Here is a 21,904-nt window from a genome sequence, read left to right as displayed (position 1 = left end):
TCTTCTGTCACTGGTTTTCCCTCGGAGTCGTTTGATTTTCTGTTTTGTTTTTAGGAGTTGAGAAGAGGTCAACTACGCTCGGACTTCGACCGGAGGATCGCCTTTATCAGGACAAAGACGAGATATGGGAACGTGGAGGAGAGACAAGAGGCCGGCAGCACTGCAAAAAATACATTTGAAAGGTGGTGAAATAAAGCCATGTACGTGACTAACAATGTTTAGTTTAGTTTAGTTTAGTTTAGTTTATTAAGATCCCCATTAACTGCTAAATGTAGTATGTGTTATTAGTAGTGGATGTTTAGTTTTAGTTAAATGATCATAGCCGTGTGTCCACAAGTAGTCAAAGTAGAACGTATTTGTAATTGAAAATGTAAAATCCTTAAGCTAGTATAGTTTTTGTTCCAGTCTCATGGGGGGATAAATTGGGAGGGCATCCAGTGTAATAATGTTAGTCAAGATACAAATCCTTTTAGCTAAACCACTAATTGTTGAATGTCAGATTATATTATGTTCAAATATCAGATTAAATTCCAATTTATTTTTATTGACTTTATATCGTTAATCATGCTTCGATTCGTCTTTATAACTATATTCTAACTCCGGGGGCCGCGTAGCGTGAACTGGGAGTTGACGCGGCATTTAATCTTTTTTCTTTTAATTGAAAACAGCCTATTTTTGGTAAATTTGTATTAAAATAAACACAATTAACCTCATTGAAATTATTACAGACATCTATTTAATTTAGATGTGGGGATTCCGAGTAGATTTCATGATCATTTTGGGGGCCCCGGCCTGAAAGGTTTGGGAACCCCTGGTCTAACTAACTCTAGTCGAGCTTACTAACTAACTGCTTTGATTGTTCTGGAGGCTGTAAATAAAGTACATAAACGGCTGTATCTGTGTCCATTTAAAGGTGAACTATGTACATTTTCCTCCTGCTATAACTTTGCATTGAATGTTTTAAAGTATGGAATTAAACTGGAGACAACCCCATCAGGAAAAAAGTTCTGACAATATTCCTCTGTTCTAGTTTAGTTCGGGATCAAGTGTCCTGAATTGTGACCTACAACGTGAAAGAAGCTAACAGTTTGTCATCTTTGTTTTTTTGTGTTTTTACAGCGTAGTAGCTCCCGTGAGTCTTTTTGCCATGACGCCTGCTCAAAGACCTCCTCACATCTAATCTCGTCAAGCCAAAACTCAGCCATGTCAAACTCCCACGAGCAAAGTCTGGATGAGGACGTCGTCTTCCTCCCGGTGTCTGAATCGTCCCCGGACTTCCTCTACTCTGAGACGGAGCGCCTGGCCGTGGAGAGACTTTTGAACACGGGACCCGAAGCGTTCTACAGTGGCGCGGGGTCCGAACATTCGAGCTGCTTCCTGTCTCCAGAGGAAGTCGCTGACATCACAAACTGGGCCCAGGACTATCGCCTGAAGCCGCTGCCCAAAGAGGAGCGCTGGGAGAACGGGCTGGACCTAGACTTTGTGGGCGGTTCTTCCACGTATTACCCGGCGCACTCGGACACTCCTCCCCCAAGCCTGGCCCTGGGGTGGCCCGAGAGGGACCCCCGGGGACAGAGGGACAGTGTCAAAGTGTACACCAGCCCCCCGGCAGAAGGAGAGCCGTCTGTGAGGGAACTCATCCGGCGACATCTGCAGGCGGCCACTCAAGTACGTGGTTTAACATGTAGAACTGTGCTTTTTCTGGTACGGTTCCTGTGTAAACTATGAATACCGTATTTTCTGGACTATAAGTCGCACCTTTTTTCATAGTTTTGACCGGGGTGCGACTTATATTTATGCTTATATACTTATACTTATACTCCAGTGCAACTTATATATGTTTATTTCATCTCTGTTATGCATTTTTTGGCTGGTGCGACTTATACTCCGGTGCCACTTATACTCCAGAAAATATGGTACATTAAACACGCTAGTTATTTGTTTATGAGCACTTATGAGGCGTTTACAGGCATTTATCACTTGGTTATTACAAATAGTTTAACAGACAGTTTATTTAAACATTTTGCACATGTTTGTAATATGTATAAGCCATCTATAAATGCTAGTAAATGCCTCATAAGTGCATGAAAAATAAATAACTGCTGCTTATTAATGCCCAATAAATAGTTTAGGGAGCTGTGTGTCAAACGAGTGGAAGTATAAGTCCAGTTTGTGGTTTGGTCCCTGCTCCCTCCATTGCATTGAGTCCCTGTGTCCTTGGGCAAGACACTTAACCTCTCCTCCAGTCTACATGAATATGTGTGGACGGTGAAATGTTGCTTTGAGTGACTGTTTGAGGTAGAAAACTATATATTTGACCATTAATCATGTCCTCTATATTTTAGCTAAAACCTGTGATAACATTTCTATCTTGATACTAATGAAAAGGCTTGATACTCAATTATAATACAGAAATGATAATAAAATGGACTTTATTTTCCACATAAAATAATAGTAGCTTCATTAATGCAACCATGTGGTCTTATACCTTTCAGGAAAGGTTGAATTTTGTCCTGTTGTTATGATTTTTTTCTTCTTCTAAGAATCAATACTTCAAATGTGTATTTACTTTTGATACTATAGCTTTAGTATTGATTTTATTACTGAGTAGCAATACGTAACTTCAGCCAAATTGCTCTGTGAAGCGTTCTGATGACTTGATCAAAGGTCACAGATTAATCCTGGCCCTTTGATAAAGCAGAGCACATGTACGAAGAGCTCTAAAGTACAGAGTTAACAGGTTATGTAAGGAGCAGGTTTATATTTAAATGTTATGTAGTCAATAATCAAGTTCATTATTGGAAACTATTTTGAAGCTTTGGCTGGTGTTTTCATTTAACAAGTGTGAGGATAAATTAGATAAATGTAATTCAGGCAATTAATTAAGAATCCACATCACAGTCACTTAAAGCTCGTCAAATTTTGATCTGGCAATACTTGAATATACTTCATAAGTGATTATTATATCACATGTTTTAATATATTTTGCATCCTGCTTGATTCAATTACAGTTTGAAATGAAGGAAGTAAGTGACTCTTCATCTTCTTTCATGTATCGATCTATGGGTTTCAGGGTGATAAAAAATGACCACCGTCGCCATAGCACTGGACAATGCAAAACAAAATATGACATATTTTTAATGGCCGCGTCGCTTATAAACGTGAGGTTGGGGAGGTCAAGATTCTTCGGCGAATTGACAATCGTGATTATTCAGGTCACAAAATAATCGTAAGAAGCAAAAAGCAATAATCGTGACAATTTTAGTGGCAAAAGTAAGTATTTTTAGTTCAACATATGGACCAAAAGATACACAAATAACTTTTAATCTGGCTGTTTTTGTCACATGTAACTTTGTTTGGTCTTCAATTTTATAAAGATGGTCAGAAACATGAGGAATAGCAAACTAATTTCTCTTTTATACAAATATTGGATCATAAATGTCACTTATTGCCTCAATTCAGTCTTCAAACAGTTCCTTTTTGAACAGTGAAGTTTCTTTCTATGCTTCTTAAGATGATACAACAAGCCCAGGGCCGGCCCAGCCTATAAGCGAACTAAGCAGCCGCGTAGGGCCCCGAGGCGTTAATAGGGCCCCCAATCTGGCAACCCGTCTTATGCGAAGTGCAAGCGCAGCGTGCGCCACTAGTGTAGTAGCGCTGCTGGCGCGGCAGCGACACAGCGGTAACATATAACGCACAAACCACATTTATTTGTAATGACAATCTGGCAACCAAGACACCAAACCTGCGCTGATTGGTCAACTTCATTGTGCGCGAGGAGCTCGAGAGCAAAACATAAACACAACAGAACGTGGTCCCTGCGTGGTCCTCATGTCCAGAGGAATATATCCCCCCGATGCCGAAAAACGAAAGAAGAAACTTCTTGACGATGTAAAGAAACTGCAAACTCAACAACACTCTCCAGGTATTGAACTTCTCTTACAAAGAGACGGTTAATGCTGCTGTTTGAAACAACACGATTCTGTCACGTTAGTTCGCTCAGGCTGGAGGCGACGAGAGCTCTGCCCCGCGCATAATGTGTCTGAATGAAAGATAATGTGCTTAACATTTACACCAGCCCGGTAGTGTTAGCTGCAGGTGAGGCCGGTGAGGGGCCTCTATGCCCCGGGTCACTAAGAGGTGGAGATCCGGTCCGGACGAGCGCCGTCTCGTCCAGAACCTCTGACGTGAGACTTTGGAGTGAACAGTGTGCGGCCCTGTCCCGGGCCCCTGTCGCGGGCCCCTGTCCCGGGCCCCTGTCGCGGGCCCCTGTCCCGGGCCCCTGTCCCGGGCCCCTGTCCCGGGCCCCTGTCCCGGGCCCCTGTGCCGCCTCAGTCAGAGATGAGCGGTTTGAGTTTGCGTCCCTCTCTCTCACATCACCATGTGTGAGATCAATCGTGACTCGTGATGTCTGTTTGACTTCTTAACGTGCAATAAGAGGAACGTAAAGGTTTATGCATGTAAGGTCCATCAGCCAATCACATCGCAGCATTGTTTCACGCAGGAGTCCAGTGTGTGATGTTCAGATCAGAACAAACATTTATATTGTAATTCACTTTTAATAGAGCAATAAAACGTTTCCATTTATTTAAAAAGCATCATTAGACTATTTGTTATAAATTATAATAAACTGATAGTGAAAAATAACCAGACATATTATAATTACGTCTGTTAAAGAATAATACTATATATTTTTATATAAAAGTGGCAAAGTTGCAGAAACGCAGTCGCTTCACAATAGCTAGATTTGGACCTTCACTTCTCGTTCTGTTCATTCTCTGGGAATAACATGTTTGTTTTATCAGTGTTAATTGTTAATCAAGCAATGCTTATGCCATTTGTTTAATTTAATATAACTTGTTTTGTCACTTTGGCAAGAAGGAACAGTTGGGAGCAGTAAAAGATAAATTAGTAAGGATAACTATTACTTTTACATTTTCAGTTAAAATTAATCAATTTGATCATAATTATTTTCATAGCCAATATTGTATTGAGTAATTAAGTACACTAATGTATTAATAACTGGCTTTAGTCATTTTCTCCTGGCACAGTTTCATCACATCATCATTTTATAGCATTACAACCTCAACATTTTACTCTTATTTTAGCCGGCTGGACCACATTAAAATGCAACAGAATACACGAAAAAGGTCTGAAAATCTCTGGGGGAGGGCCCCCAGACCCCCCTGTTCATTAGTTTAAACTGCTAATGTGCTAATGTGGCTGTAGACCCTTAACGCCCACAAATACACCCAAAAACATATCTGGGATGTGTGTTATTTGTACAGGGAGTAGAGGTGATGTCAGCGGAATACCAAGTTGCATTGTGGGATTTAAGTTAGCAATATTTGAGCTGTTGAGGTGCTGAGAATAAACTAACTGTCAAACAGATGCCCTGGAGTTTTGGTGAACTTTGTTTGCGTTGAAGAAAGTTCCCATATGTGAATTGTTCACTGACAATGGCAATAAAACTGATTCTGATGACGTGGTGAGGGGCCCCCAAAAATGTTTTCGCTTAGGGCCCCCTGAAGGCTTGGGCCGGCCCTGAACAAGCCAAAGGTATTATTAATTATACCAGTTGATTGTTTAGTTTGTTTTAGACTACGGGGGATGAAATTAGACCAACCTATAGTAAGTTAGAATTGTAACATGTTGAATGAAAGATTAAAGATTTAAGATTTCACTGTTGTTTGGTCACAGTCTCAGAAATCGTGAATAATCATTAAACAATCCTAACGTTTTTCTCTCTCTCACAATAACCATAACACTCAACTTTGATATTGTGACGTCCCCGTAACCCATGAGCAGACACCTCAGCCCTTAAATATGTGCCGTGGTGTTGCAGGTGATCGCCATAGTGACGGACAGACTGACAGACGGCGCGGTGATCGGGGACCTGCACAGCGCCGCCTCTCGGGGTGTCGGCGTTTACATCATTTTAAACCAGAGATCGACTCAGGAGAACACCGTGCACCGGCTCAGACACCCGGTAAGGCCTGTCCCCCGCGCAGCGACCAGGGAGGCAAACAGAAGCCGCTTAGTCGATAAATAAACGCTCGACGGAGTCTTAATCGACCGACATTTTTAATAGTCGACTGATGCTTTTATTTATTATAAGGAGACAGCAAAAAGGAGATGGTATGGAGTAAGTTCGCTGAAAATTAAATGTATGTTTATGGTATTTGTATGTAAAAAGGCAGATAAAAGTCACAATTTAATGAAAAGAAAAATCACATTTGGACTCAATTGGAAAACGGACAAATTTGAACTAAATGTTACTTTTTATTTTGAATTTTGTGTGCCTATTTTCTTTTTGTTGGATGCCTCCTCTACTTCATTTAACTTATTTTGTTCTATTTGGTCTTGTCCTGTTTGTCTTTATTGTTTTATGTTTTAAAATTTTGAAAAAAATATGAGAAAAACCCCTCCTAAGACTTAAATACACAGCTTTCTAATATTTTTTCTGCATGAATCGTTCCCCCCCCCCGATATTGTAGTATTTTGAGTGCAGTTTGGGTCAGATACAAAGATACGTAATCATTATGAGCGCTTTTGCATTTCTGCCATCTTTTTAGTCGACTAATTGATCGGTGAAACATGTTTTAGTCGACGGAGAATGATTAAGTCGACTACAGCCTTAATAGATGCAGTCACTCAAAGCATATTATTAACCGATCCCTCGAATAGCTCGAGAGTTATGAAGACAGACAGGAGACGCTGGGTGTAAAACGTAGGAAAGGTTTGTTTAAAACTCTCCATTAGAAACTACATAATCAAATAAATTACAAACAAACTTAATTAAGCATCGGTGGGCTTAAAAATGAATAATAATGAGATAATTTACAGGCCAGGTTTGGCTCACAACGTCTCGATTGAAGCTTTTCTATAGTGATTAAAATTCTGTTGACTCAAAACTATTAAAAATAAAACAGAAAAAACGTATTGTATCATGGTTTCAAATGATAAAAAGCAGAAATGTACTCTATAATTCTTCTCTCTTCTTTCTCGTCTAATGAAAGCTTTAAGACTATTGAGACAAGTATTCCTGATGTCATTTATCCTCTTGTGTACTTGTCGTGTGTATTGCATATTGATTTGCTTGTGTGTTATATATAAATGTGCCTTGCCTTGGCTCACAGTTCAAAATAATGAAAAAGTACAAGTTATATATTGCGCACGAAAACTACAATTACAAGTTAAATTCGTCCAAAGTAGTGGAAAAATGAGCCACCTTCGCGTGTACTAACCCGGTCCACACCTTCACACGCCTAGCAGCGACGTTTGTTTATGCTGACGGTAAATAAATGATCTCTGACAGCTGATTCATCGGCCTTACGTAATCCCAACCAGCGCCAAAGCAGACGCTGATTGAATCGGGGCTGGTATCTCTTTCGTAGGCGCAAGTGTTTCATTTTAGAGGAGAGGAATGTAATGCACTGCACAAACTCAGCTAAACAGGTTACGCAGCATTTACGACATGCTTTTAGGTATGGTTTTGGCCTTCAGAGGAAAGAAATCTGCAGGTTGTGCTCGATTTCTGGCAGGTAAATTACCACTAGAGTACATGTAATACAGCTAATTACTGAGAAATGCCTGTAACTTTTGATATAATGTTTCCAGTTGAGTCTAAATGTGTCTTAACTTAACTTGGTTTCAAAATGACTAAATGAACACACAGTTAAGACAAAGATATTTCTCGAGTTTTGTCAGGATTTGTCGTGAACTTTCAACTAAACATCCATATTTTTAACACGTTCAAAAAGCATCTCGTATCAGAATGGCGTGTGCTCCTGTGTGGCTCTTGAGTTATTATGGTGATGAACTGGCCAAATTTCTTCAATATTATGAACCTTGCGATGACCATTTCCCACCTAATCTATGGCTTCATTCATGATTTTTTTTATGTATGTATGTGAGATTTGTGCCTGTTCAAATTGCGCATTGACTTGATGCTGTGCCGTTGACAGAACATGCAGGTGCGGGTGCTCGGAGGGAAGAGTTTCTGCTCGAGGGTGGGACGGATGGTGGTGGGAGAGATGAAAGACAAGTTTGTTCTGGTGGATTTACAGACTGTGATTCACGGCAGCTTCAGGTGAGTTTAAATAAACACAGCCTCACTCTTTGTCCTCTTACTGAAGACTTTATACTGACTGGGAGTGTTCGTTGGGACAGTAGATGCTGGACATTTCCCGCGGACTGGCCAAAATCCAAATGTATTGAGAACCAAAGCAACATCAACAAATTATTCTTAAATATAGAATTAGACACATTTTAGATCACACTTTTACCTCTGTGGCACTCACTTTCACACTACAGCAGCGTGCACAAAAGACAGACACTGAAAACAAGGTGAGTTAAGTGCCTTGCCCAAGGACACAATAGTTTGCACTGGTGAGATTGAGGATCAAATCCATGGACAAACGCTGCCAAACTGAGCTTCTGCTGTATTTTCTCCACTGGCTGTGGATATATGATATACATATATGTTTGGAGCAATCGAATCAATTAATACTAGAAAATGGAGTTCAAATTCTGGTATTTAAAACTATCAATAGTGGTAACAGGAAATTACATCAACAAGAAACTTATTTTGGTTTCAACATTTCCACATTTTCAAGGCATTTCACATTTGTTTTTGATGGCCAGAATGGCAGTAGATGATTGCTGCTTCAAAAAACAGTGACTTTGAGTAACTGTGATCTGGTATAGATCTAAATGCTATGCTATGATTTTACGCAACAATGTGAAATTTCCAGGGTTAAAATGTCAGTTGGTTGGAATTTTCTATTATAATGGGAGATTATCATTTTCTAGCCTCTATTGTATTCCTAAAAGTTTAATTCAAAATAATGTTGAAATCATGAAAATTAAAAAGTATTCTGTAAGTATGTGTCCAGTAAAACCTTCATCAAAAGGCCAAGTCTCTTATATAATCTCCTTTTAAATAAACAAATCACGTAAAATACAATAGTAAACATCTCATTTGCCAAAACAATCTTGATTTTTCATATTTTCTGACATTCTGAGGCCATCATCATTCACGTTTTCCTCCAAACCAGAACGTAGAAGCTTTAGTTGCCACACTTTTAAGGGGTCTATGAGCTGACTGTGTCTCGCCGTTCTCTTCCAGCCTCACCTGGTCCGATGCCCACCTCCACCGGCAGCTCGTCACCGCCCTCACCGGCGCCGTGGTGGACTCTTTCGACCGGGAGTTCAGGATTCTCTTTGCCGCTTCCTCGCCTGTCCCAGAACCAAGGCGATCGTCGTGCGGCCAAATAACCAACCACATTCAAAATAAATTGGATACATGGTTCCCTAAACGTCTCCCATTCTTGGATGCTGAGATAACCAACCCGCCGTCGCCCCCCAGCGACGCCCTTCTGGACTGGGAAGCCATGGGAGTGATCTCAGGAGGCTGCAGTGTCCCCAACAGTCCACTGGAGCAGCATGAAGATGTGTTTTTGAAAGACAAACCCGCTCTGAATCATGTCGGGATGGACAAAAAACACACATTTGTGGATAGCTTTTTTAGCAATAAACACTTGCCGCTTGACAAAAAGAGGTACGGGACAAAATCAAGTGTTTGTTATGGTTCTTTTTTAAGATTTTATATGACAAGGACAAGTTCCAAAAGAGGAAGTAGTTTGTTCTGGTCTTTTTGTATTATTTTCAACAATTAAAGTTATGTTACATTTTTAAACATTATTAAATACAATGTTATTAGTATAATTCCATTTATTTTAGTTATATCTATTTGTCTGGGAACTGCTTGGACGTTTTATCCATGTTTACTATACATTTCTTGGTCATAAAAACAAATTGATTTTATTTGTCTACATGTATGTAGGCTGTGATATTCAAAACTAAAACAAAACGACAACAATAATCTGACCTTTATGCGGTAAACTTCTGATCTCTTTTACAATTTCCAGATTAAGTGAACCTCCACCTCCCATTTCTCCAGTCACCAACTACATGACAAACTTGATCGCATCTTTCAGGTAAAAAATCTTTCATGTAATAAACAAAACGTTCATTATCATGGGGTTTGACGTGTTAGAAACGTATATTTGTTTTTCAGTAAAACAAAGCCCACACTGAAGGAGCCGCCCAGTCCAGAAATGAGAATAGAAACAAGGTAATCACTCCAAAAAAGTCAAATAACAACGTGCAAATGTGTTGCTTATAACAGGTTGAAATGTCTTGCAGGATAGAGCCTATGATAGAGAAAACCACAGCAAGACAGATTTCTCAAGAGAATACAAACTACGATAAGTACCTAAAACGACCTGAGAAGGAGCCAGAGCCGTTGCACAATGTTAATGCGTTTTGCCACATAAAAAGACGACAGGACTTAAAGGAGGAATCGACTGTGAAAGAGGAGACGAGCGGCAGCAAAGACGGATCCGTTTATAAAGTGGAAAACACTCCATCCTCAAGAGTAAGTTTTGGACATTTTTATGGCACATATATATATATATATATATTTATTTTATTTATTTTATTTATTTTATTTATTTTATTTATTTTATTTATTTTATTTATTTTATTTATTTTATTTATTTTATTTATTTTATTTATTTTATTTATTTTATTTATTTTATTTATTTTAAGCCAATTTTTTTATAATTATAAGGCAAATAATGAAAGTTATAAAAGAAATGCTGCAATATGATAAAACATAAATCAAATTATAGTACAACTAGTCCAACATTCAAATCCCATCTTTCCCAAAGTTCATTAACTTTGTCCATTTTCAAATTAAGTCTGAATTAACCCTGAAATTAAGTATTTTTTTTAACTTCCTATTTCCTTTGATGATTGTAGCGTTTTGAACCAGATATGAGGTTTTCTGCCTTGCTATGCAAATCATGAAATTGTTTTATTCCACTCATCAAATAGTTGGTTGGGGATGATAATTCGGGAAAGTCTGGAACAGATAGAGAAATGTGGGCAAAACATGAATTTTTAATAGTTTCAATCCTTTGACTGACTGACTATGGGATCAGAGTCCATTTTTTAAATATATTTCTGTATTGTGGAGAAAAGAGGAGTATAGATAGATCTTTATGAAGAACCACATCCAACTATTTAAGATTTAATTCCATTTACCATTTATATGGCTGGGCTTTTCTAAAGGACATAGGAGGTTACGAGTAAGAAAGACTTTTTTATACATTCAGTTTGTATCCAGACACTACCACAAAGGAAATGTCTGGTTTGGTCAAATATAGTAGGACATCATCTGCGTAACATGTTTCGTCCCATCAATTGAGACGCCACACATTGTTTATAATTGTCTAATATATTAAGCCAATGGTTCAAAGTATAAAGCGAACAACAAGGGGGACCATGCACAACCCTGTCTCACCCCCCTTTCCAAAGTCAGTGAGTCTGTCAAGTGAACATTGATTGTTGATGTTGGGTTATCATAAAGAGCCACAAAATGTTTTCATCATGGTTTTAGCACTGAATGAAGTGACCAAATAAGCCGGCATCCAGACTTATTATTAGAGCTTTGTTTTGTTCTTTTTGTATATGGTTCATTATAAAGATGTTATGTTAGCTTGTGTTTACTTACACAAATGTGAGAAGAAATGGTGTTACATATTTTTCATCATGTAATGTTTCCATATATAAATAAGGCTTTACAAATACATCTTATTTAATAATTTAGGAGATGAAAACTATTAAATCAGGCTTAGAATTAGTTATGAACAAATCGTTCTTTCTGATCCGTCAGAATCTGATTGAGTATAAGATTGTACAGTTCAGTGTGTGTAGGTGCCACTTTAAGGGCTGATTTTTATGTCTCTATTGTAGAAAAACTTGATTTCTTTGTGGCTTGAAACTGAAACTATTTTGACATCTGTACTTTTGTAGAAACCTGTGATCATAAGAATGCCTCACGCTGAAGACACAAGCTCCCTCAGTGACATCATGACGAGGATGAAGATGAAGCAGAGCACCCAGGAGCACCCAAGAGAGCACCCAAGAGACCACATAAAAGAGCTCACAAGAGAGCACCCAAGAGAGCACCCAAGAGAGCACCCAAGAGACCACATAAAAGAGCTCACAAGAGAGCACCCAAGAGAGCACCCAAGAGAGCACCCAAGAGACCACATAAAAGAGCTCACAAGAGAGCACCCAAGAGAGCACCCAAGAGAGCACCCAAGAGACCACATAAAAGAGCTCACAAGAGAGCACCCAAGAGAGCACCCAAAAGAGCACCCAAGAGAGCACCCAAGAGACCACATAAAAGAGCTCACAAGAGAGCACCCAAGAGAGCCCCCAAGAGACCACATAAAAGAGCTCACAAGAGACCACACAAGAGAGCACCCAAGAGAGCACTCAAAGGAGCACCCAAGAGACCACATAAAAGAGCTCACAAGAGACCACATAAGAGAGCACCCAAGAGACCACATAAGAGAGCACCCAAGAGAGCAAATAAGAGAACACCCAGGAGAGCACCAAAGAGAGCGCTCCAAGACGGCTTTTTCAGATCTGAGCATGTCAATGGTGGATCTGAGCGTCAAAAGTCCAGATCAGGATGAGAAAACGCCCCCAGTGCCACGCTTCAGGGCGGGAGTGAGTACACACGGGTTAAGAACACACGGGTTAAGAACACACAGGTTAAGAACACACGGGTTAAGAACACACAGGTTAAGAACACACAGGTTAAGAACACACGGGTTAAGAACACACGGGTTAAGAACACACGCGTTAAGAACACACGGGTTAAGAACACACGGGTTAAGAACACACGGGTTAAGAACACGCGGGTTAAGAACACACAGGTTAAGAACACACGGGTTAAGAACACACGGGTTAAGAACACACGGGTTAAGAACACACAGGTTAAGAACACACGGGTTAAGAACACACAGGTTAAGAACACACGGGTTAAGAACACACGGGTTAAGAACACACGGGTTAAGAACACACGCGTTAAGAACACACGGGTTAAGAACACACGGGTTAAGAACACACAGGTTAAGAACACACGGGTTAAGAACACACGGGTTAAGAACACACGGGTTAAGAACACACGCGTTAAGAACACACGGGTTAAGAACACACGGGTTAAGAACATACAGGTTAAGAACACACGGGTTAAGAACACACGGGTTAAGAACACACAGGTTAAGAACACACGGGTTAAGAACACACGCGTTAAGAACACACGGGTTAAGAACACACGGGTTAAGAACACACGGGTTAAGAACACACGCGTTAAGAACACACGGGTTAAGAACACACGCGTTAAGAACACACGGGTTAAGAACACACGGGTTAAGAACACACGCGTTAAGACTGGGTCAGTTTGGGCGCAATTATCCTTTCAAACCAATTGGACGAGTGTGATCAAAGGCAGTTTGACTTTCAGACTTTTAATTGGACAGTTTAATCAAAGAAAACTAAAACATTTTGGGAACGATTTAGCCTTTGGTTCCACTAAATTAGTCAACTAAAATGAGCTTATCAGTTACACATGGCTGAAACAGGCAATCTAAAAGAAACAAATATGTATAATTTGTTTCTTGTTTCCACAGAAAATAGTGCACTAGAGTGTATTGGTAGTTTTTATGTTAATAATATTATGTCTGAAATTGAAAAGACCTCTACAATTCATGACATTTGACCGAACCGGAGCTTTGCCTCTCTTATCTTTCCCATATTTTTACTCTACAGTTTTGTTAAAACCCTATAAGCTAAATATTTAGTTGTTGTTGAAAAAGAAAAGAAAGAGAATAATCCAAGAACCCAAAGAACTTAAAGTGCACTTAAACCTTTCTGCTGAGTGTCCGTCCCACAGTTCACTCTTCTATCTCCATGGACCAGTCCCAGCTCAGGGTCTCATTTATAAAGCATGTGCACGTTCAATAATACTACTACTCGCAGGAGGGGAGTTTGAGGCAGTTTCTTTTTGGTCTGAACAAAAACTTTTAAATGTTTCCTTTTATAAATGAGACTTTCAGCTCTGTGGAGAGGCGAGCCCCCTCACATTAAAAATGGCATATATGTTTATTCTAAAACACATGAATAAATGCAAGATCGATAATTATAATGCCATACGGTGGAACATTCCAGGCAAAGCAATAACAGGCAAGTGGCACATTCCCCACTGGAAGAGTTTGAGAGTTTGTGCACTTTTACGGACAAAAACATTAAATTAAGCAGCTATTACCTAAAATAATATACGACCAGTGTTTCCTATTAATAGAAGAGATTAATAGAGTCGAATGTTTCCCCCCATAGTCTAAAAACAAACTGAATAATAATTTCAATACATTTATTCTGTAATCCCTTCTTTCTGATGAGAGGCAATAAATGGCATTTATATTCCACAAATTATATTAAATAAGAGGGTTTGAAAATGGATCGCTTGTGCCCCCTTTGTGTCCGTATAATTCACCAGTAACCACTGATACAACTCTATTATTTTTGATCATTTTATTGACACTTTTATGACAATTAAAGAAACATAATGTGCTTCCTGTGTCTCTTTGCAGACGTTGGATGTGGAGTTGTTGACCCCGGCTCTGGCTCTGATGCAGAAGAGGAACGACTTTATCCGGAACTCTCTGTCCCGGCCCCCGATGAACTTCCAGCCTCGAGACAGACCACGCAGCTACGCCTTCAGCCCAGACTGGAAGGGTCCTCTGTCCGAGCTGGACACACAGGACCAGTTACATTAAAGACATGTGTCAACAAATACATGCCCCATTCTCCAATGGAGGCGGCTGAAGTGGAACATAGTGTGATTTCAAAGGAGAGACTGAACTCTTAGCCACAGAATATCACATTTATTTATTTTATTAATGGACAGACATGAATGTGAACACATTGAATTCTAGCTTAGGTCACAGAGTCACATAATATGGTAAATCAAGGAGGGTTTTACAACATTTACAAAGGTAGATTATAAAAATGATCTGTTTATTTGATCTGCGATTTATTTTGTTTTACTGGACCGCTGTTATTCACTTTACCTACAGCTATATTACACTTTGTAACGTAATATAATTATAATAAATAATAATAATAATAATATAATAAAGAAATAGTTAGAATATTGTATTTTTTCTATCCCTTGTAATAAAAAAGCAAACTAGCAGATATTTTTACCATGGAAATTCAAAATATTTAGCCTATTTTTTGTTATCATCACTTAAAACCATCCACATTTAGATCTGGTGTCAGTTTATCATTGCTTCACTTTGCCCCCAGCCGCCTCCAGTGTGTAGTTTTGAATATTGTGTCGATTAAAATGTGTTTTGATGAATGAAGTGACCCATTCAGTGTTAAAAGCCCATGTAAAGGATGATAAAACTGGAATGAGTTATAAGCTCCTGTAAATAAAATATATATTGCTGCTACACTTACGTGCCATGTTTTTGAGGTTATTTTAACTCGCACTTAAAACTTGCTTAGACGAGTGAAGGGCTTTTACACCTGGAGAAGAAGATCTAAACGGTATTTTCTTGCTGTAACACACTTTTATTTATGCATCCTAACTTTGTGACAGATTTCTCATTTGCATTCAATGGTTTCTATTTTTGTTTTAATCATCTTTAGATCAGTAGCCTGTGTTTTTTGGAGTTCAACATAGGCTTTATCTCACACTCCGAGAACCCCAACTCAGAAAGAAGGAAAAATAAATCGGTTTGCTCGGGTAGTAAAGGGTCAATATTGTCTTGTCACGTTTGCATTAATGTCCAGAAATCCTCCAAAAATATTCACAAGATTGTAAAATGTATGCATGGAAACTGCAACATCTGATGTAAGGAATCAAAGGGGCCGATATCAGAAATAAATCATATTTTTTGCTTTTTACATAATTTTAATAAGTCAAACAATGCGACCATAATCCAAAAATCAAATTAAAGACACGCACATCGCAAAAAGGACACTAACTGAGCCTAAACACGTTCTGTTCTTTTATTCTTTATAATAAAACTGTAAAACTCTACGTTACCGCACAAACACATGCTGGAGGGTGTCGTTTGGCCGCTAGGGGGCCGTAGACAGTTTTTACACACCAAAGCAAAGCCGGAAGTGGACAGCACGCGGCGACATCAGCTGAGCCAGAGCGAACTTTTATTATCAACGTTTGCCTTTCTTTGCACTCTTTATTCAAGCTACGCAGTTCTAATTTAAATCAGTGGATCGTATTGTCAACATGGTTCGAGCGCAAAGGTAAAATGAGCAAAAACAACTGCGATTCTCGTTTTATTCACATGTGTTTCCATTCACTTTCTAACATAAAGCAGTGTTTCGTTTATACTGCAGCCGGTTTAAGACACAAAACTATGGGCGGCCGCTAAAGTTTCCTCTTTGAAGGAGAAAACTCATTTAATTCAAGTAAAATGAAAATTGAAAATGAAAATGTTGTGTTTTGAAAGGTCCAAACCAATGCGAAAACCAAAGACAACGCCACAATATGATGAAGACGACCCAGCGGCCTACAGTGCCATGCCTGTCCCTGATAAGGTACTAAATGTGTGGGTTTTAATAGAATAGTAATCAGCTTGTACAGCTCGTTTTCCCTCCAATATGATAACATCTAGCTGTTATTACTCCATCTACAAATGTAAATTGGCAATGGCAATAAACCTTTTCTGATAAAGTGTGTTTAAGCTGTTTCCTTGCAATTCTTTTTCAGAGGTCATCAAGTTACACTAAGGACAAAATCGATGACTTTCACGCTGAAAAGATTAAAGTAAGTGTGATGTACAGTTGACTATATTTAATAAATGTAACTTTTATTTTGTAAAGATTGTGATCTGCAAACAGTAAATATTTTTTCATGTTTGCAGAGTCTTCTGGCCCAAGGAGTTCAGATGGACAGTGAAGAAGAACAGCTGGATGATGAGGTTTGTGAATTTAGTACTTTTTTCCCCAGTTAAAGTATTTAAAGCCATTTCCTTATTGGACATTTTATGTGCGTCTTCCAGTGAGAGGTTGCAGGTGATTGGAGCCTATTAGGGCCTTGCACCCTGGACAGGGGCCGTCGCAGGGAATGTTCTTTAAAAAAGTTAAATAAATTAGCACCATTTATGAGTAGGAAATATTGACAGAAATGGAATATCTCTGTTTCTTGGGATTTTCCTCGAGACAATATTCAGTCGACATCAGGGTGATCTTTCAGAAATGTGCAACACCGTCAGAAAAAAGTGACTGGACTCTAAAAAACAACCACAAAAAAGCCAAAATATCACATTAGAAGATGTTTGGAAGATTACGCTGTACATTGACAGACATAATTGTACGTGTCTTAAAATGCAGGAGGAGTTGATGGCTTTGGATGAATCTGAGGAGGAGGAAGACGTGGAGGAGGAAGATGGAACAGACATGGAGAGTGACCTGGAGGAGAAGAAAGAGGAAGGTAATGTGATGTCTGCATTTTAAGCACAAAAAGATGAAATAATGAACACTAGGGTTGAAAAATATAAACCCAGAAACTAATTTGAACAGGTATTTACACTGAATAATCGTTTAAAAAAAGGGGCTTTAAAATGATCTTGATATTTATCAGAGGTAATTATAATGCCACATGATGATATTACAGAAAGTATTATTATTTCGTGCTGTTAATGTTTGCATTGTCTTTTTAAAACTCAGAAGTCCAGGCTGAACATCGCTAGAAAAAACAAAACTGTTAAATTCTGTCAATTTGAAGCACTTTTTTAACAAATGAAGAGAATTCCAGCATCTTTCTCTACACGGTGGTGGTATTGTGATCACACCTATGGACACAAAACCATCAGTAACTTGTTTAGATTCAGAGCCGCTCCTTCAAACTCTTTGTGTTGTTTTTATTGCAGATCTTCCAGACGAAATGGCGTGGGGCAAGAAGAAGAAACTGTTTTACGACACCGACTACGTGACCGCGAGTAAGTGTTAAAATTGTATTCATTCAATCGTCAATAACCCGATCATTCATGTCATTGTTTTTTTTTTTTTAATTATTCTTACTATTACAGAGGGGAAAAAGCCTGAAGAACTGGAAGAAGAGGAGAAAGAAGAGGAGGAGGAGGCCATTAAAATCCAAAATCGCTTGGCTGCAAATCTGAGCGAGGAGGATTATGACATGAACTTTTTACAGGTAATATTTATTTCATTGGACACGGCATTGTTTTAGATTTTAGTCGCTTATATTCACATTTGTCGTTTAAGGAGTTTGCCGTCGAAGAGAAGGACGAAGAGAGCCCAGTCGTGACGGAGGAAAAGATCGTTAAAGACTTAAAGGACATGTCCCAAAAGGAAAAGATGAAACTGCTCAAGAAAGAGTCTCCGGAATTACTTGAACTTATTCAGGATTTCAAGACAAAGGTGGCAGATAATTTTTTTTACCGTTCAAATTGTGGGATTGGAAAAATTCTCACTTGTTCTTAACCTCTTTTTTTTTGCTTTTATTTGCAGCTTACGGAACTGAAAGATGATATTCAGCCTCTCGTTCAAATGGTCACGGATGGAAAGATCCCGCCAGGAAAAGTTGGTTGATTTTCCAGTTTTTATAAGTGAATTAAATATGTCTTTGCTGATTGTATTTAATGATTTCTTATTTCAAAGGGTGCAGAATACCTTAAGACAAAACAGCAGCTGTATTTAAAGTAAGAAGCCCTAAACTAAATGTTCCTCGTTTTCCGTTTCGCAGACATTTAACGATTGTCTTTTGTTTTTGTTTTTTTTAGCTACTGCACAAATATTAGTTTCTACTTGGTGTTGAAGGCGAAAAGGATCCCCGCTCATAACCATCCAGTGATCGAACGACTTCTCACCTACAGAAACGTAAAGCGCCACAGACGGACCGTTAATCCGTGTTGCCACTCGAGTGTTGGGCTAAATGTCATGCGTGTTTTCTGCAGCTCATCAACGAACTGAGCGCAGTGGACGCCCGACTCGCTCCACAGTTTCAAAAGCTGCTCGCTGGAGGGGAACGCCGGAGCAGTCGGAAAACGGAAGGAAAGAAGACGAGCGAAAAGGAAACGGTAACATCCATAACAGTTATAAACATTTTGCATGCAGATTATTACTATTTCAGAAATGTTCACATGGTAAATAGGTGAACGTATGCTAACGTAACACCTTCAGGTACATGACGCACAGACAATTTAGTGAGTGTCTGGTATGGTAAAGGTTGAATGGACGATTTTTTGGCCCAAATCTGAGTCTCATTTCCTCGTGGCGTAGACTGCCGATTAGTCCTGCCACGTATCAATCATAAAACGCACCTACTGCTCACCTGCAGCCGCGTTGGGTCGTCCCCATGAGAGCAGCACGTTTGCCTGTGTAAGCGCATGGATCTATCATAATATAGTTCCCTCAGTGTACAGGACAAAATTCAGACAAAGACGGTTCGAGCTGGCTCATTAGAGACGGAAATCTACGGAGACGAGAGATGAGATGCATCCGTCGCGCTAATAAACAAACGCACGTGTAGCAACGAGGCTTTTTTGTGCGTCTGCATGGAGGGAGTTATGCACACTTCCACTTGAGTTCTCAAATAGGCAAAAAATCGTCCATTATTCCTTTAACATTATCAGTTATTCAGATAACTATAGCATAAAGAACATGCTAACAAGTTTACCAAAGCATCAGTATTACACCAAATCACTAAATCCATTGAATTCTTCTTCCTCTGTGTCACTTCCACGAAGAGCAGATTCTTCTTCTGCGCCCTCTTATGGTTGTCGGTGTGAAAATAATCAACAAAATTATATAATAACGTGTTAATAATGTAATGTAACAAGTCGTTCCAGAGTATAAGACACACACTGGCCAAATTATGAAAAAAGTCTTATAGTCTGGAAAATATGGTATTTCTTCTTGAAGCATTTGAACACATTGTTGTAGAACTTTGTCAGAATCACAAAATGATGAATGTTTTTGTCATCGTTTTTAGTCACAAGTTATAGTTCCAATAAATTCACTTTTTAAACTTATTACATTTATTTATGACCACAGTTATTCATTTTCTCCCTAGACACATCTTGTTTTGTCTCTTCTATACATTATTACCCCTTTTCAGTCATTTTTAGGAAGGCTTTTTGTTACCCATCACTTCCACCTCATAATTTCATGATGGTGTCACTTTTGTTTTTTAGGATCCCGACGACGTTGCTTCCGGGCTCTCGGAGGACTCTGACTCTGACCTGGACGAAGTAGCGGCTTTACAGTTTTACAAAGGCATCGAGCAGAGGCTGAAACTCAAGAGGAAAGGCCGCGCTCCAGAGGCCGAGAAGTGAGTTTAGAAATGTGCTGGTCGCTGTTTGAAAGCGTCGCCTGACTTCTGCTTTTCTTATAGAGCTGGTGAGAATGAAGCTGAGGTGGATGAAGAGGCCAAGAGAAGAATTACTTATCAGGTGAGGTTTCGGGTCCATCTGTTTATAAGCGACATTTCAAGCACTTTTGCCCAATCAAAAGACAGAATATTGCCTTTTCAAGTGCTAATTTGCTAGAATTAAATGTCCAAAAGGAAAATCCACAACTGTTGAACCTGATTTTATTTCTATCAGAGACTTTAAACTCGCTGTGTAACGGCAAAAACCTAGTTGACAATAGTCATTTTACCTGTGCATTCCCCAATTTGAGTCAGTCACTGAAGTTGCGTCAATTTGACTAGTTCTTTAGACTATATTTTCATTAAAATGGTCAGATATTCTTAAAATGTTATTGGCCTGTAGCCTTAGTTCACCATTTATTTAAGTTGAAAATAGAATTTGCAAAGATTGTATCGTACAGTTAATCCTTTACGGCTGAAATGATTTTCTTTGCGTTCTTCTCTTTGATTTCTGTCATGTCTTTGTGATTTTAATGCATTTTTTCCTGTTGTGAAGCACTTTGAATTGCCTTGTACGAATTGTGCTTTACAAATGTAAATGTAGTGTTTCCACGAATGCCAGGCTTATATCTAAATTAAAGAAATGTATAGCATATAATTTGCAGTGTATTTGGCATTTTTTGACATGTTACTAAATGATTTCTTGTTTTAAACCTACAGATGGCCAAGAACAAAGGGCTGACTCCGAAGAGGAAGAAGATCGACCGTAATCCAAGAGTCAAACACCGGGAGAAGTTTAGACGGGCCAAGATCCGCAGAAAGGGCCAGGTTCGTAGCCCCCGTGTTCACCATGTATCATTTGGTCTTTTTTACTGTCGTTTTACGTTCGAACCCTTCACTGACGTCCCACCAGGTCCGAGAAGTGCGCACCGAGGACAAGCGCTACACCGGGGAAGCGTCTGGGATCCGCGCCGGAGTCAAGAAGAGCGTCAAACTCAAAGTCTAAATGTGCACAGTGTTACGCAAACTGTTTTGAGTGCGACCAGGGCATTCTTAAGGTGTCAACAAGTTTTATGTTAATGATTTACATGCAGTCATCGAGATTCTGACATTTGCAAGGAATACATTTGAAAAAAGTCAGTTTATTTACTGTGCAGGAGGAAAGGCAATAATGCAGCTTAAAGTTAGACGAGCACGTTCATTCACTGAACATTTTTATTAGGCACACTATTTTCATTGCACATAACACACCGTAATTAGATGTTCAAGACAAGACACTGCAGGTGAACAAGGAAAACATGTTTCCAATTATTCCATTTGAAACTTCACACGTAAGTTACGTTTTTCATGTAATGTTTTCATAAATAAACAAGGCATTTTATGTGTGAAAATGTATCAGGGGTTGTAAGTTTTAAATGTAGTGCTTCATTTTGTTGGGGATTTGGATATCTTAAAGGCGCAATGGACGATTTTTCGGCGATTTGAGAACGCAGGCGAAGTGCGCATGCGCACTCCCCCGTGTGGACTGATACAACACACACATGCGTTTGTTTATTAGCACAACGGATCACATCTCTCGTCTCCCGTAGATTTCTGTCCACTTCTGCGTCAGCTCGA

At 39.2% G+C, this 21,904-nt stretch overlaps 2 protein-coding genes across 2 annotated transcripts; both read left to right on the top strand.

The window, feature by feature from the left end:
* Positions 1–1,144: 1,144 nt before the first annotated feature.
* Positions 1,145–14,986, top strand: fam83e (family with sequence similarity 83 member E). The gene is made up of 9 exons (XM_072452535.1): positions 1,145–1,668; positions 5,846–5,989; positions 7,968–8,092; positions 9,131–9,562; positions 9,933–10,001; positions 10,082–10,138; positions 10,210–10,441; positions 11,884–12,588; positions 14,514–14,986. Exons 1-9 carry the CDS (start codon positions 1,204–1,206, stop codon positions 14,697–14,699), a joined length of 2,415 nt encoding a protein of 804 aa, XP_072308636.1. The 5' UTR covers positions 1,145–1,203; the 3' UTR covers positions 14,700–14,986.
* Positions 14,987–16,052: 1,066 nt separating this feature from the next.
* Positions 16,053–21,341, top strand: utp3 (UTP3 small subunit processome component). Its single transcript, XM_072452533.1, has 16 exons — positions 16,053–16,200; positions 16,407–16,494; positions 16,667–16,723; positions 16,821–16,877; positions 17,290–17,389; positions 17,829–17,897; positions 17,988–18,109; positions 18,181–18,336; positions 18,427–18,498; positions 18,577–18,617; positions 18,699–18,795; positions 18,873–18,995; positions 20,112–20,248; positions 20,312–20,369; positions 21,008–21,115; positions 21,201–21,341. The coding sequence occupies exons 1-16, from the start codon at positions 16,184–16,186 to the stop codon at positions 21,291–21,293; spliced, it is 1,395 nt and encodes a 464-aa protein (XP_072308634.1). The 5' UTR covers positions 16,053–16,183; the 3' UTR covers positions 21,294–21,341.
* Positions 21,342–21,904: the final 563 nt, after the last annotated feature.

Source organism: Eucyclogobius newberryi, unplaced genomic scaffold, assembly GCF_026437365.1.
Source record: "Eucyclogobius newberryi isolate DKJ021-1_F unplaced genomic scaffold, fEucNew1.0.hap1 SCAF_19, whole genome shotgun sequence".
Classification (NCBI taxonomy): Eukaryota; Metazoa; Chordata; class Actinopteri; order Gobiiformes; family Gobiidae; genus Eucyclogobius; species Eucyclogobius newberryi.
Note: the sequence above shows the minus strand (reverse complement) of the source record. Positions and strands in the feature narration are given on the sequence as shown.

What these genes read in the sequence shown, in the direction of transcription:
- fam83e (XM_072452535.1), top strand. Translation starts at nt 1,204, where the DNA reads ATGTCAAACTCCCACGAGCAAAGTCTGGATGAGGACGTCGTCTTCCTC. An exon ending in ATCTGCAGGCGGCCACTCAA is followed by an intron (nt 1,669 to 5,845) that starts GTACGTGGTTTA and finishes GTGGTGTTGCAG; the next exon opens with GTGATCGCCATAGTGACGGA. An exon ending in TGCCACGCTTCAGGGCGGGA is followed by an intron (nt 12,589 to 14,513) that starts GTGAGTACACAC and finishes GTCTCTTTGCAG; the next exon opens with ACGTTGGATGTGGAGTTGTT.
- utp3 (XM_072452533.1), top strand. An exon ending in AAGAACAGCTGGATGATGAG is followed by an intron (nt 16,878 to 17,289) that starts GTTTGTGAATTT and finishes CTTAAAATGCAG; the next exon opens with GAGGAGTTGATGGCTTTGGA. An exon ending in GGAGGAGAAGAAAGAGGAAG is followed by an intron (nt 17,390 to 17,828) that starts GTAATGTGATGT and finishes TTTTTATTGCAG; the next exon opens with ATCTTCCAGACGAAATGGCG.